Consider the following 15,726-nt stretch of genomic DNA (forward strand, 5'->3'; position numbering starts at 1 on the left):
CGGTGGAGATGGAGCTCCAGGAGGGAAAAGTGAAATTTCATAGAAACAAATGGCCGAGCTATTAATCTTGTTGACAAGAGGAGTAGGGGAAGATGCAGGAGCAGAGGGAGCAGAAAGTAAAATGGTGCCGCACAGGTATCAGGTGCTGAGAGGGCAAGGGTTAAAGATGACAAGCTGAAAGACAGAGCCATGCAAATGAAATAACAGCCTCTCTGCTGCATGAAGTCATATGAACGAGTAACTACAGACACCCCTACCTAAATATACTCCCCTGTCCCCTAATTCTTAGAGCACGTCAAGCTTTGCCTCCACTCACCGTACCCAGCAAACAGCTGAGCATACAAAAGCTACACTGTCCCGCCTGCCCTAAAAGAAATCAACTTAAACATTACAACACCTCCACCCCAGCGTTACGCTCCGATGCCAGGATCAACACGTAGGCAAGCTGCCCGCCCTGCTCCCACCGCTGCTCTCTGGCAGCTCAACACCTCGGAGCCAAAGCATGCTGCAGGCTTCCCTCCCTCCCGGCTCCATGTGGACACGTGTGCTCCCAACCAAATGACCTCATCTGGACCGGATTGAGCCTTCCAAGTCAAAATAAATACAGCATATTGGAACTGGCAGCAATTTTCAAAGGTTTGAGTTGGGTCCCTCTCAATTTTCACTCAGCACTTTATACATTTTGTCTGCTACAAAATGGGAGCATTTTTATATTCCCAGCTCCGATACATATTTTATGAACCTTCAGAAAAGCTGCCTCCTATGCAGTTAATATTTTGGTTCCAAAGTTAACTGGTTAAAACACATATTAGTAGATTGGGCATGGAAAAAAAAAAAAAAGAAGAAGAAAAAAAACGGCAGGTGAGAAGCACTGAGGGAAGAATAATAGCAGCAATGTTTGGAACGGCTCTGCAGCCAAGACAGCAAACCTGGTCTTTTTAATGGGACCACCCAAGTGAGAAAGACGTTAAGCTCTTACTCACGTGTGCTATGTTCACTGCAGTGTAATTCAAAGTCCAGAGGGGAGTTAGAAAAAGTAATAGTGTGTTTTAATAAGGGCTTAGCAGATGAGAGAACGTACTGGGTTCTCACCAAAGTTCATTTCCAAACTTGCCAGCAGAATACCATGTGATCTCAAGTCCGGTTCAATAAATATGGGAGCAGGGAAATGGTGCTGCTGGAACTAGCTGTCACTGCCTGGATTTGCCAGAAGTCAACTGTTGTTCATCAGCTTCTCCTGAATATACTGTTGTAGGATTTTTCTGGAGGTGAGTAACACCACCTCCTCTAAACACAGTCCTGACTTCCAAACCAGAAAAAAAAAAAAAACAACCAACAAACCCCAACATCTCTTCTGAAGGCCTCTTAACAGAATAGCATTTGACTTTGTGGTATTTTGTCCAAAAAGCAGTCAACATGGGAAGCCTTCTTTATTTCAAAGTCATTAGTAAATTCTACACCAGCCCTTTATGTGTTATGAATAGTTCAGTTGGGTTGGCTGAGTCAGGTCTAAGGTTCATTTCTAGGTCATAATTAAAAATATTGCTGCTGAGGGAGCTGTATTTATGATGATGTGAGTGCCAAGATAAGATGAACCAAGAAGAAATAAATGAAAGAAAAGTTTAGAAAGCCACTTAAAATAGGAGAAGTCAGTGGAGATACAAGGGATCACCAAACAATGGGAAAGCTGGGTTCTTAGATTACCGCCTCTATTGCTTTCTCCAGTCTAGCTGAAACAATCCCATCAGCAAAAGCCTATCGTTAGATTTAGTGGTGGCATCTCCAAGGCAGAGCAATAGTCATGTGCAGGATTGGCTGTATCAGTATCCTTTCTTTCTGGGATTACACTGTTTGTATCCTAGTCTCTAGAAAAGAGGATGATTGATGTATAACAGCAGAGGAGGGAGGAGGGGAACAAATGGGAAGGGGAAAAGATGGCAAAATCTGGTGCCCAACACGAAACACTTCAACCCTAAACTTCTGTGGGGATATGATCCTACCCTGCAGTGTTGTTATTTTTTTGCAACAGAATTAAAAAGAAGGACTTTTCCTGGTGTCACCGCAGGCCACAGAGGATAAATCCAAATGACAGGGCTTAAGTTATGAATATGGGGAATTAGAGATGAGAAGTAAAGCGGCTTACAATGACTCTCCCATTTGCTCTTTCGAATACAAGTTTCAGTATTGATTTTGAAATGCCATGTCTTCATCCTAGCCGCTTCTCGAAAATGAAGCTTGAGAGTTTCTTCGCCTCGCAGCCTCTTCAGCATGATTTGATAATGATAGAAAGAGAATATGAAAGCTTTTGCAGGCTGTTAGTCATCAGGAATCATTCCCTTGTTTTCTAAGTACAACCACTGACCTCTAGGGAGGATGTTGAGAGAGAGATTTCAATTGACTCCCTTATGAAGATAGCTGTGGTTCAACTCAGAGCCTCCATTCCCAACACAGTCAGCGCAGGGAGGCACAGATGCCTCAGCAACACATCAATCAGTCACTCATCTAAAGCCAACCTGTAGCAGTGCCCTGCAAAAAGCCTACAACAGCCGGGGAACACAGAGTTCGTGGAAAGTGCCTAGCATCTCCTTGTCATCCTGTTTACAGGGATACTCAGGCAACCTCAGGACACTCACCCAACTCTTGGCCCATAATGCCCATAGACAACACAAGTATTCATATCCAAATGGAAACTTTTGCCACCTCATCATCACATGTTTTCCCATGCCTACAACGTGACAAGGTAAAAGACCAAGCAGCACAGAGTGTATTGAGAAGGACATAGGGTTGGGAAAGTTAATTTTATCCTCTTTTCTGACCCCATCTTCAGGATAAGGTAATCGCATTTCCCACTCAGTTGCAAAACATTTTGAGCTCTTTTTAAAGGGCTTGACATCAACTACCAGAACAGTTATGATGGGCATCTCTGGTGGGTCAAAATACAAGGCCTCATCCCTCATAGCTCTTCCCTATTTTCTCAGTTTCAACGTTGTGCAGATAGAGTCTAACCCATTCCAACAACGGAGTGAAATAACTACTCTCTCAAGGAAGTCACATCCTTGAAGAGATAAGGCTAAGAAGGAAAACTAAGGCAAAATAACTTGGCTAAGTTTGTAGAACAGCTCAGCGCTGGAGAACGTGAGCTGATTTCCCAGCTGCCTACACCAATACTCAGCTGCTAGACTGATCATGCTGCCCTCCAAAAGTGAACTTCACTACCTGAGGAAGGACAGTGAGGTTTCCTGTGGCTTTTCATTTTCCTCTCTGTATTTTTTTCTCAAAAAAAGAAAAGCCATTAAATATTCGATCATTCCTGCATGGGAGATGCAGTTGCTAAAATGGTTTTGCACTACACAGCCTCCAGTTGTAACTAAATTGATGACACTTAAAATGTGCCCATGAGCCATAGCAGAATGATCCCACTACAGCAGTGCCTTAGTAATGTTGTGTTAGTTAAGGTTATGTTGTCTGGTTTCGAGGGTTTATAACCCAGCTGTGAATATATTCTCCAGGCTGGAACCAGTTGCAGAGGTTCTTAGATCTTTAGATCAGATTTTTGACTGGTTCTTTATAAGATATGACATAAAAAAGAATAAAACATCCCTCTGTTGGGATGTTAGTAGAATCCATGCTATATTTCAAGTTGGTGTTAGCCTACCTCAGGCAAGGCCTACACCACGCTAAAATCCAAGTACTCCCCAGTCTTTAACATGAAGGATATCCGTGCCTCTTTCACTGCTTTATGAAGAGAGCTGAGATTGTGTGGGAATTAAATCACACATCTGGTTGTGTAGAAACCTGTGGCAGACTGAGGAACTGAACCAGCATCTCTGAAGGGTGAGCTGACTCCGTACACTCTGAACCACTTCTTCTTCTACCTGCTATAAAGACTTTCAAACTATAGCTTGAATGATTTCTCCCCTGCACAAGGGCTTTTTTTCTTCTACAAAGACCACTTTTGTTACAGTTTTATTAGACAGAGTTTTCTGAGTGGTTTCCAGGAAGTAACATTTAAAATCTGATTTTGACCTATATAAGGAAACTTTAAACTCAAGGTACACATGTATCTTAGGCTGCTACTGTCTCTCACCAAACCAGACTTGTATGCACGAACAAGAAACTCACGAAGTGGGATATATTACAAAGAGTAAAAACATAAAAGGAAAAAAAAACTGTTACAGATGGAGCAAGACAAAAGTGTTCCTATCAGCATGGCCAACCCAACAGCAGAACAGACTTCCATGAGAAAGTCAGGAAGAGCCATTGCCTGAGCTGCTGGAAAATTTAACTGAATACATTTTCTATGAATAACCAATAAAATGACTGAATATTTGCTGAATGCGGAACAACCATATTGGGTACAATTCCAGACAGATGACCTGCTTAGATTTAGGACCCGAATTTCACCTTGTCTTGACGTTGACTCTGGTACAATGTGAGTAAAAAAAGGGTGCAAACTGCCACCATTCTGCTTGGGTAGCATTTTGTACCCATGACGAGATAAGCGTGAAGATCTCCACAAAGTTGCAAGCACAACACCTCAACCAATGAGCGGGTCCTTCTCTCCATCTGTCATCCTCCACAAAGCCTTTGCACTTCCCTTGCACCTCACAGCTCTCGGCAGCTCTGAGCAGGCCGTTCAGTTTGCAAGAACCTCAGAGGAGATGGGATCTGGATTCACGTGGCATCTGCCATCTAAAAGGGGGCTGACTGATACTGACCCTGCCGTGGCGTCTTCGCACGCTGGCATCTGCTAAAGAGAAATGGGAACAAAACAGAGTGGGAAAGGCAGCAAATGCAGCCAGAATGCCAGAGAGTGATGGGGAAAGATGGTCCTTACTATATCATAATCAAAAGGGCAAATTCAAATCTTCACCTATGCCTTTTCCTCATTCATCTGCGTGTTGTCCCTGCCCTGATTGAGTCTTCTCACAGCAGGTAAACTGCTAACACAGACAGCATGGGACCACTTGGAGCGGCTGAGCAATGCAGCTTCTCTGTTCTGACTCTTTCCCTCTCCGCCCATGTAGAGAAATCAGTGAAAACAACAAAATAGTTATTAATGCTTCCTGGGATTGCAGAGCCTGAAATGACATGAGACAGCATTTTCTTCGGCTGCTTTAGTTCTCTTTTAGCATGCTGCTGCGTGTTTGCCTTTGAGGAGTATAAATGACCCTTTCAAATTCAGGATTTGAGGCTGACGATGACAACTGATAACACTAATTTTTTTCATGTGTGAAGCACTTTTCATTCAGAGGGCTCTTAAACTGCTTTTCAAAACCGTACAGCTTCCCTTCATCCACCACTGAAATGAACCTACCTCCGAGGTGGAACAAAGGACCCATCAATGCAAGGTGGCAGTACACAGCAATTTAGGGCAGGAAGGGAAGAATAATGTGTCCCACTGAAGGTGCAGGGTCAAGTCAAGTTGGCAGAATACATTTCCTGAATGAAAGCCTGGACAAAACACCATCACCAGGACCTGCATGCTCCAACTCAGAAGGGAAAGTGCCATGGGATCATCACTCACTAGACAAGGTCAGAGCCCTAAGTTTTACATCTCGAACAGGGGCATGGCACTGTGCTAAAACACACATTCAGAACTCTCTCAAAAAAAAAAAAAAAAAAAAAAAAGCAATTTGCTGACTAACATTTCTGAAGCCTTTCCTTCCAAAAAGGGCACTATGAGTTTTTTTGGTCCCCCCTTTATGTAGAAAGGAAAGGCTCTATTGAACTTGGTCTACACTGTGCTACACTTTACAGGAAGCCCAACCCATTCTGAAATTAATATGAACTGTAAGAGGAGATCACAAGGTGGGAAACTCTTGAAGTGAGTACAAGACTATTCATAAAATGAGTGAGAAAAGGAAATAGGTGATTATAAAAGGTCATTAGAAATGTCAGCTTACCAATGGCATTTTATGAAGGGAGGTGTAACCCACTGCAACACAAACCTATTACAGCTGAACTTGCAAAGGACACCCATAACCTCAATCTCTTTTGTTCACAGACTTGCATTTAGGAAGTTTCTTTCATAACATCATCCCTCCAAAACTTACATAAATCCAAAGAATGGGGACTTATCCACCCAACTTCCATTTCACAACCGTTGCTTCAATTCCACGCAACAGACGAATGAAACTAAAAAACTTTCCCAGTCACCAGGATCACAGATGCTTAGCACTAGATTCATCAATTAGCAAAGCACAACTGCTGTATGAAGGTCCAGAGAAAGCGTAGCGAGTCAGTCTCTCATTCAAACAACTCTTGTCCCCAGTCAGATCCCATTGAGAGGAAGAGACTTCTAGCTTTTAAAAAAGTTTGCTGAGATTAAATTTTCTCTAGCATTTTGGTTCCCCAAATGGAACTGTTTTCCCCCTACACCACCAGCAGCAAGAAAACTGTGGTGAGTGAATGAAAAAACAATGGTGGTCTACCTTGCTGAGACTGACCTGGCAGCAGGAACAAGATGCAGAATTATTACATGAGTATTTTGGAAGGTAAAAGATTAATTGGTGGGATGAGTGTAATGACAGAGCTACAAGGTTTGCATTTAATAGGTACCAGTGCCAAAAGGGATGTGTTTATCAGTGGTGTTATATGTAACTGTTCCCTGAGATCTCAAAGGACTGTGTGATCTAGGACAGTTTCCTGTAGTCCCATGTTCCTTATATGATAACCTAGCCTGCTTTATTCAACAAACAGAATATTTTTAAGGGTGCTTTACTGCCAAGAAACTTCAGACATTTATGATCCTCTCTGCTTGTATTTTGCTTCTTGTTTTAGCTTTTTAGAACCCGTGCAGAATCCAATGATTTTTCAAGTAGACATTCAAACTCTGCCACGAACTTGGAAGGAGGAGATGGTGGACAATGTACCTTCACTCCCCCAGTGGTCTCCAATTCCACCCATGCATTTCCAAGTTATCCACTGCTTTCATTTATTTTTATTACTCTTATTTCTTTTAGTGGAGAGAAATATTAACCATGGGGGTGTGATCCGGACTTGCTCAGACGGAGTGCGGGAGCATTTGCACTCACTCATTTTGTCCTTCAGTGCATTTCTTGCTGACGAGTGGAAGAATGCAAGGGAGAGACAGCAAAGCTAAGGCAGATTCTCCTAAACCTGGTCTCAGCCTCCTGCTACGCCCTTAACAGATATTGCAGCACCGGCTGCCAAAGAAACTTAGCTCTGACACAGTTCAGGCCAGGCCAGTTAGCTATTTAAAGAGGTGGGTTTATTTATATACTTTTTACCCTCCTTCCCTCCCCTCCAAACTCTCCCCCCGCCCCTCTTTTTTAAGACGGGAAATTACCAGTAGCCCTGAGCACGTAAAATTTGACAGCGGTTTACCAGATAATTTGTATTGGGCCCTTTGTCTTTGCTGGTACTTTTATTCTTCAATAAATTCCTTCAACCATTAAACACTGTTACTCCCACAACAACTTTGGCAGAGATCAAAAGAGTGTGGCAGGTTTGCTCCAAGTTTCTACTGCTGCCCTCCAGGTATCAAAGAGTTAGGTGGAGAGAAAAGATGGTTTTCTTTCCTTTGCTCTCAGGTTTTGTCCTGGATTTCCATACAGTCAATGAAAACTTTTTAAAATGTAATTAAGGTGGATTTTTGGGGTGGGAGGACTGGGGAGATTGGTTTCAATCCAGTACTTAAGTCATTGTGCTTTTGCTGAAATAATGATGACATCTGTTGATAACACTGCCTTGCCTGCTTAGAAAGAACCTGTACTGCTAGGAAAACCAGAATAATTGTGAATTAAACTACTGTCTACTGTCAGCCAATCTCTGGTGACACAAGTATTAAGGAGATATATTTATATATATATATATATATATGCAGGCCTGCAATTCCCAGACCAGTGACCCGGACAGAGAAGCTGGACACCTCGCAAGCTTGTGTATGAAGTTAATAGTGCTACATATCTTGCCTCAACAGTGCAATGTTTCTTTAAGGAATACAGAAATCCTCAAAAGGGTGGTTGTTTTGGTGTCTACTTGGGACAACTGGAGTCCCAGAGAGCTAAGCCATCTGTAGTCTCTTCAGCTGTTGAAACCTGCTGCATCCATTTGATTAGACCTTAAAAATTTATCCTTGCGAAGACTGCATGTGCAATAACTTATACCAGGAGATACCTAAGTTTAAAAAAGAAGCAACAAATAAAAAAGCTTCCGAGAGATTACTTCATCCCCAACACTGAATTCAACCTTTGGAAACAGGCAAACTCTCTGGAGGCTTCAGGGGAAAGGAGGACACTCAGATGAGGCTGAAGAAGCCCACAGGGGAAGCTGCCTATTTCATTTCTGGAACGTGGTCCATGTACATCTATTTTTAATTTTGAACCAAGTTCCTCTACCTCCTGCCAGAAGTCCTGGGCCCTGTGTTGGTGCAACGAGAGCTGTGGCCCAGCCATCCCCTAATAGCTATTACTTCTTAATAGAAAGCAGCACTTAGGCAAGGGATGAGGTTGCTGTTGGAGGGGTCATGATTAATAAAGATTAATCTGATCCTTGCCAACATGAACTGGATCCACCAGTCACTAAATGATTACACTGCAGCATGGATACCATTTCCAGAGGAGGCATACATTTGTCATATTAAGACCAAAAACAAACACGCAGAAGGACAGGAGGATCTGACTTCTCAGTAAGACTTGAGCTTACACGAGCCACCAGAAAAGTTATGCAAAGAGAAAAACGAAAAAAATCAAAGAGCAGTTAAACATTGATGAGCCGCCTACCTTTTGGGAGAAGCAATGGAAAACAAATAAAACTAAACCCTGAGAAGACAGACCTGCATGTGCTGGGAATATGGAGCACTCTCTACTTCTGGTTCTCAACCTTATGCATACCTCTAATATGCACATTATTTGTCCACCCCCACGTTTTTCCCCTGTTTTTAAATGACATTTTTCTTTCCTTAGAAAATACACAAATGGAATCACTCCCCAGGAACCATCTTTCCTGCTTTATGTTAATATACTACTTAGCACAAAGAAATCCTAGTCCAGGATTGCCATTCTTATGCAACAACACACCTCAAATAATAAGCAACATAATAATTTATATGTATAATAATTTATATGTATAATAATTTATGGGGAGGCATAAATTACTGGGAAACTAATAACCGCTCTGAAGAACATATATGAACCTTACAATTACAGTAGGATGTTTGTGGTGCAGAGACTTGGTTCTGGGCCTTGGAGCATGGATGAATTTCACTCCCACAAAGCACACAAACAAGTGTTAACGGTGCCAATGGCAGCCAAGGACATGGGGGTTTTGCTGCCAAGAGGTGGCCTTATTTTAGGACTCCTGTCAGTCATCCTACTTCACTGACTTCAAGACCATCAATGGAGGACGAGACTCTAGTTCTTCAGTGCACTCAGCTCTATTCCCTTCAAGATTTTCAAAGCTTTTGTAGGATTTATACTGCACTGCTTAGCCTTCCATCTCATCTTGTAGGGTCTGATTTGGACTGGGAGGCCACACAACGTAGACTGCCAGTCCCTCTCCTGCTCTGGTGCAAATCCAACGTGAAGGCTGGGCTCCTTGTGACTGTTGTGAAATTCCAGCCCCATGTGAGCCTGTTTGGACTTCTGCCCTAAACAGTGATGGGGACGGGATATACACACTGATGTCTTGCACCATGGAAAATACCATGCAGATAGGTGTCTTTGGATGCCAGACTCAGGGAAGCAGATCTCAGGTCAAGGAAGTTAAGGTGCCTTGTCTTCTGGAGGCATACTGGAGAAATGCCAGTAAATGAAATCCTCAGCAATGGGGTCATGACTTGGTTCAGCTGGGGATTTTCACTGGTGGAGCAGTGTGCCTAGGACTTTTTGCATGTTTCCAAATTTATTTGAAAGAATGAAAAAAAGATATAAAAAACTTTGCAAAGCATCACCTTTCACAAAAATTCAGCCAAAAAGCAGCTGGTTAGTCACAAACCTTTAAATAGCTAATGATATAAACCCCATATACCTATTTATGCGTACATTCATGAAAATGAAAACTAAGTTGCATTTTCATACAACTTTACAGAGGCATCACAGGAAAAACACAAAGCAAGACCAAAAAAAGAAAGAAAAAGTCCTCGACAACAATAGTGAAGGTAAATCTTTAAAATCCGAGACAGAGCGCAGGAGGAGGGGGTAAAGCTCTGCAAACAAAAATAAATCCAGTGCAGTGTTTTTCCCCCTCACAAAGTAAAACAAGCTGTTCCTAAAATAATGCTTCCTTGGTTTTCTGGCAATTAGTGTCCTGAAGGATTAGCCTACAATTGTCGGCAAGTGTTTGCCTTTCCCAGACGATGTCACCATAGAAGTCTGTGTTTATCTACAAGGCCCAGGGGATAATTTATAAGCTGAGCTGAGGTCCTGCATTCACAGACAAATGTTCCACACTGCCACTCACCCTCCTGTACTAGTTTCCTCCCCATCCACCTCCTGTCCCCTTAAATACTGACAGGACCCTGCCAGGGGCACAACAAACGAGATTTACAGCCTCTGCAGCAAGCACTTGCCCAATAGTTTATGCTGATCAAACAAAAAATGCATTATTGAGATGGTCAATATAACACTAGATATCAAATATCAGATTTTGGAAAGTAACCTAACACAAAGAATAATTTAACACTGTTCTAGAAAACATTAAAAAGAGTGGAAATTTTTTTCCCTCCAAAAAACTATTGCCTGTATCTATAATTCAAGTATTGCCATCAACGACTTTTAGGTTCAACACTCAGGGTTTGTTAGAGATGGTGTTTTGTAAAGCCTCTCTGCAATCAAGATGTTCCCGTTTAATTTTTATTCTCCACTACAAGCAGTCTGACCCTGCTCTAGTCCTGTTGTAAATCAAAAGTGATTCAACAAGAGTACATCAAAATACAAAAGACTAACATTGGTAAAAGTGTTTCATTTCTAAATTAATTTTCTCCTGATGTGTTAGAACCTCAACATGAGAAAATGAAGCTTGTATTTGAGAGAATGGGAAGCTATTCTTTAAAGAAAAGTAATATGAATTCTTGTCTTGATGGTGAACTGATAGTATAGCTCATGACAATGAATTTGTTATTTTGAAAATATTAATTAAAGAAAAAAAAAAACAACAAACCCTAACATCAGTGAAAGACTCGAGCCTACAAAGTTTTTATAAATGTAACAATGTTCCTCACAAGAGAGCCTACCACAGGATAGATAAATCTGTTCTCAGATCTTCTTGGACATTAACAAAACAAGCCTCAGAGATGTTGCTATTAATTGGGGTTGATGAACATACATGTTGAAAATGAAAAACATTTTTCCTCCTGAGAACTCATGTCTTTTCAATCAGTAAATTATCTGGAGTTACTGGAGCTTTGTGAACACTGTTTGAATCTGCTTCAGGTCTATACCTCTTTGTTCACAAGGTACATTAGTAAGCAAAGTTATTTGATATTTGAGATCAACTGCTTCACTCTACTTATTTAACATTGGAAGACCCAATATTTATAAAATGTTTCTGTTCAAATCAAAATTTATCTCATCTTTGGAATGAGCGATCTCTGGATTCAAACTTCTCATAGCTTCTCATAGCTACAAAGCTCAAAGCTACAAAGCCAGGTGGTAATAATAACTGACAATTTTGACAGGGACAAATTCGGCTGATCTGAATAAGTGCAAGATAGTAGGAGGTATGAAGAGACCATCAGCCGGCTGCGGTTCAGAGCACAGTCCACCTTGGTTGCAATTACTGAACCCAACAAGTGGTCCCACTGACATCAAATTGACCAACTTTGGAATAAGGGGCCATTCACTCTAAGTAATGACTATTGAAACCTGACCATCAGTTTGTGAACATGTTTTTACATGTCTATCATGAGGAACCTCAATAAAGAATAATCTTGTGATGGTGTCACTTCAGAACAAAAGCATGCAATGAATGACGTTTCTCTGTAGCTATCACTCATCCAGGCAGATACAGCATGAGACCAAAGGTTGCATGAATTTAGCCAGCCAAGAACTGCGATATTCTTTAAGAAAGGCATTGCTTGGAGTGGATTTTTATAAAGAAACAGGATTCATGAATAAATAAACCATATAGGAATAAGTCAGGCTAGGGCATTAACAGCTTCTGGTGCAAGAAAACCCTGATCTTGCTTGAGGGTTTTTCTACAAATAACAAATACAATACTGTTGTATCATTGTCAGCCATGCCAAGGACTCTGTCTGTGTCCAGGAACCCTGACATGCACCAGCACAGTTCAAATCAACTAGATGTTAACACGTTATTTTATTTCCACCAGTTGAGGTACATATTGACTGACCTGATCTGAGTCTTTCACTTGAGTATTTTTCCCTTTTCTGCAACCACAACTCATGAGTAGTTTTGCATCTCCAATGACTTTTCCCTACAAGAGATAAAGCAAGAAAAAACATCAGCACAATCTGAACCACTGAAGATCAAGAGGCGTGCATTTATGACCAGAAGCAGGAGAAGAAAAGGCATTAGGGAACCCAATGTTTTCACACACATACATGAACAAGAACAAGCCTATCATGCTCAGAGAGCACAATTGCCAAACTGGAGTGACTTGAGTTAAAGTTCATACACCAAAATTTCTGTTCACCCTTACCAGGTTAATGCTTACTTGCTTCTAGTGTAGCTAGATTTGGTGAAATAAAGTCAACAGGGGTGACTTGCCCTCATTAGGACAACTGGTCCATATAACCACTGGCAAGTCCTTGCCAGGAATTCAACAGCCCACCAACACTGCTGGTGCAGACCCTGCAACACCGACAACATGGTAGGGCCAATGGAGATTTACATAGAAACAGGGTCCCCTCGGCCTCCTTTGCCTACAACTAACAATTTGGGAAATAAACTGACGCTCAAGCACCTTCTTTTCCTTGACAACCCATCAGACTGACTGGGCATGATCCAAGCAGCAAAGTCCCTCACGTTAACGTTGTTCTTTTCTGGGGATTATTTGAGTCACTTTAGTTCTTCACCAAAACATTTTTTGGAGCTTATCAGACCTAGACATCTTGATAAAATACCATGGCAGAAAGGGTCTGGGATTCCAGGTGTGGTCAAAACGCTCAAAGAATAACACAGTCAGTTGAGTCCCCACAAACCCGTTGCAACTACTTGCTTTCTTGTAGGCACACACACTGCCTTTTTTTTCAGACTTCTGCTGTCTGCAGATGAAAAATAAACACTCTCAGCATCTGCTGGGCAACAGAGGGAGAATCTGCTCACATGCAGCCATGGACACTCATGAGTTTTCAGCTCAATGATTTTGTATGGAAAAGGAGACCTCAACATTAAAGCAGCTAATGAGTTTAGCCAAGTGGAAGCGCTCTGCCCTAAATGATGAGGAAGGGAAAGGGCACGATTAAAAGGAATTGCAGCCATTGCTCAATGTCAGGGCACAGCAGAGAGATGACCCTTGGTGGCAGGAATTACAAACAGGCAGATAAACTTCTGGTCCCCTCGGGCAAGACTGAAACTGGCCAGGTGTGGTGAGGTCTCCTACTTGGTGACCCCAGCATCTCACAAGTCACAGCGAGGTCAGATAATGTGCAAAAATTGTCTTTTCTCCTCTTTCCACAAGAAATGCTGGGGAAAAAAAAAGTCACTGAAAAGGCCGTACCTACAGTTGATATCTAACCAAAATGCCCAGTGTTTGGGCTGCTGATTGCAACCTGTCAAACTTTGAGGTTTTCAGGGGACCGCTTCCCACTGGCATCCTCTGTCTGTACCTATTAAAGGTATTTTGCTCTTGGTCCATTACCACAGTCCTTCAGCAATTGGTCTGTAATCTCTTAAATTCAAAAACATATCCCAGAAAGAAGTAACTAAACTAAAATTTAAAGCATTTGTATTAAATGATTATGTTAGAGATAGGAAACTGAGGCACAGGGAGAGACTTGTCTAAGAAAAGGAGACTTTCTAGACATTCCTCAACATATGAGACAAGATAGACATACAAAAGGACCTCAGGGGAACTCACACATTTCCTAACAAACAGCTGGTGGACAGACATGAGAGGCACCTTAATTTGTCTATAGCTGCAACATACACCTGTGTTTAGGAAACTGAATCCATACACAACTTGCTGATGGGCAACTTGTCCCAATATCCACTGCAAAGTCATTATGTTGAAAAAGATACTCCAGCCCTTTTTAGACCAGTAACCAAGAAAAAACACACATTTTTAGAATCATCATAGAATCATTATCATAGAATGTGTTGGGTTGGAAGGGACCTTTAAAGGCCATCTAGTCCAACCCCCCTGCAGTAAGCAGGGACATCTTCAACTAGATCAGACTGCTCAGAGCCTCACCAAGCCTGGCCTTGAATGTCTCCAGGGATGGGGCCTCCACCACCTCTCTGGGCAACCTGTGCCAGTGTCTCACCACCCTCATTGTAAAGAACTTCTTCCTAACATCTAAACTAAACCTGCCCTGCTCTAGTTTAAAACCATTGCCCCTCGTCCTATCATTACATGCCCTTGCAAACAGCCCCTCCTCAGCTTTCTTATAGGCCCCCTTCAGTTACTGGAAGGCCGCTGTAAGGTCTCCCCAGAGCCTTCTCCAGGTTGAACAACCCAAACCCTCTCAGCCTGTCTACATAGGAGAGGTGCTCCAGCCCTCGGATCATCTTCGTGGCCCTCCTCTGGACCCACTCCAACAGGTCCATGTCCTTCTTGTGCTGAGGGCTCCAGAGCTGGACACAGTACTCCAGGTGGGGTCCCACAAGAGCAGAGTAGAGGGGGAGAATCACCTCTCTGGATCTGCTGGCCATGCTTCTTTTGATGCAGCCCAGGATGCGATTGGCCTTCTGGGCTGCAAGCGCACATTGTTGGTTCATGTCCAGCTTTTCATCCACGAGTACCCCCAAGTCCTTTTCTGCAGGGCTGCTCTCTATCACATCATCCCCCCAGCCTGTATTGATAACGAGGATTGTCCCGACCCAAGTTTAGGACCTTGCGCTTGGCCTTGTTGAACTTCATAAGGTTTGCTCAGGCCCACCTCTCTAGCTCATCCAGGTCCCTCTGGATGACATCCTGTCCCTCTGGCACATCAACCACACCACTCAGTGTCATCGGCAAACTTGTCGTCAGCAAACTTAGACCCTTCTCTGTCTTCTAGCATATACTGTTGTGAGACCTGAGCTCCTGGCAAGCCATGGCCATGTTCTCCTATCCAGCTGGAAGTATCACCGGCTTTTTTTAACAGAGAGAAATTGTAAGATGTTGCCCATAGTCACCTGGAAGATCAAGAGTAGATGGAGAATATGAACACAGAACTCGATAATTTTCTCTTTTCCCTGGCAGTTCAAGAACACAGAGGCTCTTCCATTCCCTAAAATCCCATCTCCTTTTCCAGCCGCAGATGCACATCTCCTAATGTGCATTGCCTAAATTAGCTACTACCTCCACCTTTTTTTAGGAAAGCCTATTATGAGCAGATGCTTAATTTGGGGATAGGTGTCTAACATTAGGCAGCTAAGTTGAAAGGAAAAAAAAAAAAAAGCATATGGACAACATTTGCAGCCAGTCGCAACTCTGTTCAAGAGCAGATGGAGGCCTTGTCATTCAGGGGTTTCCCCGCGTACACCAGGCAGTTCAGTGGGGATAGGGAAAGGGGCTTCTGTTTGATACTTCTGTCTGGAACCAGATTAGAAGAAAGCACACTTTTCCACAGCACACGCCGTGTGTTACGTTAAACA

General features: G+C 42.6%; 1 protein-coding gene across 4 annotated transcripts in view; it reads right to left on the minus strand.

Annotated features, from left to right (window-relative positions):
- Positions 1 to 15,726, minus strand: part of SETBP1 (SET binding protein 1) — a 266,038-nt gene that overhangs the window by 201,567 nt on the left and 48,745 nt on the right. For 3 of the 4 annotated variants that reach the window (XM_074571170.1, XM_074571171.1, XM_074571173.1), the window contains exon 3: positions 12,317 to 12,400. The exons of the other annotated variant lie outside the window; for it this stretch is intronic. In XM_074571170.1, coding sequence (XP_074427271.1) covers positions 12,317 to 12,400 — 84 coding nt within the window. The remainder of the gene's footprint in view (positions 1 to 12,316; positions 12,401 to 15,726) is intronic. 4 annotated transcript variants of the gene reach the window in all.

Source organism: Larus michahellis, chromosome Z, assembly GCF_964199755.1.
Source record: "Larus michahellis chromosome Z, bLarMic1.1, whole genome shotgun sequence".
Classification (NCBI taxonomy): Eukaryota; Metazoa; Chordata; class Aves; order Charadriiformes; family Laridae; genus Larus; species Larus michahellis.